Genomic DNA, 1,874 nt, shown 5'->3' on the forward strand with positions numbered 1-1,874 from the left:
TGTCCCATGTGCAGCCCATGGGTAATATGCAGATGCTTCCCATCCCCAGTTGTTCTGGAACCTTCTGTCACATCTTCCTGTGGACATTGCCTTTCCTGGCTCTTCCAGAACCTTCTGTCACATCATCCCGGCAGATTCTGTGGACCCACCTGTGTCATCAGGGCCCCCCTCTGATAGGGAGATGCTGTGGAGCCCATCGTGACGGGCTACGGTTCCTCATTAAACACATCCCATCCCCAGCTCCCTGTCGTTTCCTGAGCCGGAATCCCACATGCCCAGGGCTGTCCTCACTCCCGGTGGTGACACCGTATTCCCTCCTCCTGTTCCCCTCTCTTGTCCACCCCCCTTCTCTCCGCCATCAGATCTGCACCTGGAGGCCTTATGGGAAGAAGGCTGTCGTGTTTGGGAATAAACACTGATCTGGGGTCTTCTCAGAGGGGATTGTCGCTAGGACAGGAGTTGGCTGTCACGTGGAACATGAGTAGTGGTGCCCCGGGCAGGCATGAACAGGATCCCAGGGCCAACCCCAAAGACAAGCATCCCTCACGGTGGTCCCATCTGTCCCACAGCTAAGTGGCAAGTGGCAGAGGCAACTGCGCTGGTCCACACGCTGGATGGCTGGTCCGTGGTGCAGACGATGGTCGTGTCCACCAAAGCACCCAGCAGTAGGCTTGTCTTTGGCAAAGGAAACTTTGAGCACCTGACAGGTGAGTTCGTTCAGACACATCCCTTGTCTTCTCTTTTCCCAAAACCTCCTTTTGTGTCTCGTGCTGCCAAGAAAAGTCAATTGAGAGAAGCAGCAAAGTCTGGTCCCAAGGGGAAGGGACACAGAGGTCTCATGGGTTAGCTGGATCAGATGTGGGTGAGGGTCGGGGAACGTGAGGCTGAGCCTGCGTCGAGATCCAAACCAGCCCTGGGGGATGGGCCCAGTACAGGTGCTGTCGGGGCAGCGTCCAGCACATAGGGTGGAAGTTGGACCCACTGTAGGCCCGCCTGCCACAGCAGCCTCCAAATTCTCTCTCCAGGCAGCCCACCACCCACTCTCAACACACTGAGGTAGGGTCCTGTATGGACCCCCACCCCCCTCAGGTTCCCAACTGTCCCCACTCACAATACAGGGCAAGGGAGACCCTGCAAACTTGCCCCGGGGCAAGTCTTATTTCCCCGCCTGAGTCTCAGATGCATCTAATCCCTGCCTGGCACGTTCACCCCCATCTGTATGTGTGTGTGTATCTGATGCACACCCCTAAAGATAGACCCCCGTCTGCCACTGATTTCCTGGATGGTGAGCTCAGGACGTGGGGGTTGTCAGTGAGCACAGCCCACAGAGGAGCATCCCACCGATGGCGTCTGCAGGATCAGTCCCGCGGTGACCATCTGGAAGCACCAACATCTGATGGGCCTTGTCCTCCCTTAGAAAAAATCAGAGGGTCTCCAGAAATCACGTCCGTCTTCCTGAACGTGGAGAGGATGGCTGCCCCGACCAAGGTAGTTCAGAACGCCGTTCTCGGTGGTTCCTTCTGACACTCCGGGTGTTGAAGGAGTTTCCCCAGAGTGTTGGCCTGGGGCTCCCTTGTGGAGTCTCCTCACTCGCTCCCTCCTTTTCTAGAAAGAACTGGAAGCCGCCTGGGGCGTGGAGGTGTTTGATCGGTTCACAATCGTGCTGCACATCTTCCGCTGCAACGCCCGCACGAGGGAGGCCAGGCTTCAGGTGGCGCTGGCTGAGATCCCCGTCCTCAGGTACCCAGGCAGAACATGCTCGTCTCTGAAGCCCTCACCAGGGCACACTCCTTAGTGTTTGTGTGTTTGATCATTTCCTGAGGTGCACGGGATGTCCACCCCTTCCCTCCATCCAAAGACTCCCCCCCCCCCCC

The 1,874-nt window shown here is 57.5% G+C and overlaps 1 protein-coding gene across 2 annotated transcripts in view; it reads left to right on the plus strand.

Annotated features, from left to right (window-relative positions):
• Nucleotides 1–1,874, plus strand: part of GTPBP6 (GTP binding protein 6 (putative)) — a 20,066-nt gene that overhangs the window by 6,389 nt on the left and 11,803 nt on the right. For both annotated transcript variants that reach the window (XM_008591158.1, XM_008591157.1), the window contains exons 2-4: nt 570–707; nt 1,418–1,488; nt 1,610–1,740. In XM_008591158.1, coding sequence (XP_008589380.1) covers nt 638–707; nt 1,418–1,488; nt 1,610–1,740 — 272 coding nt within the window. In that variant the 5' untranslated portion in view covers nt 570–637. The remainder of the gene's footprint in view (nt 1–569; nt 708–1,417; nt 1,489–1,609; nt 1,741–1,874) is intronic.

The sequence above is a fragment of the Galeopterus variegatus genome, unplaced genomic scaffold (assembly GCF_000696425.1).
Source record: "Galeopterus variegatus unplaced genomic scaffold, G_variegatus-3.0.2 Scaffold6710, whole genome shotgun sequence".
Classification (NCBI taxonomy): Eukaryota; Metazoa; Chordata; class Mammalia; order Dermoptera; family Cynocephalidae; genus Galeopterus; species Galeopterus variegatus.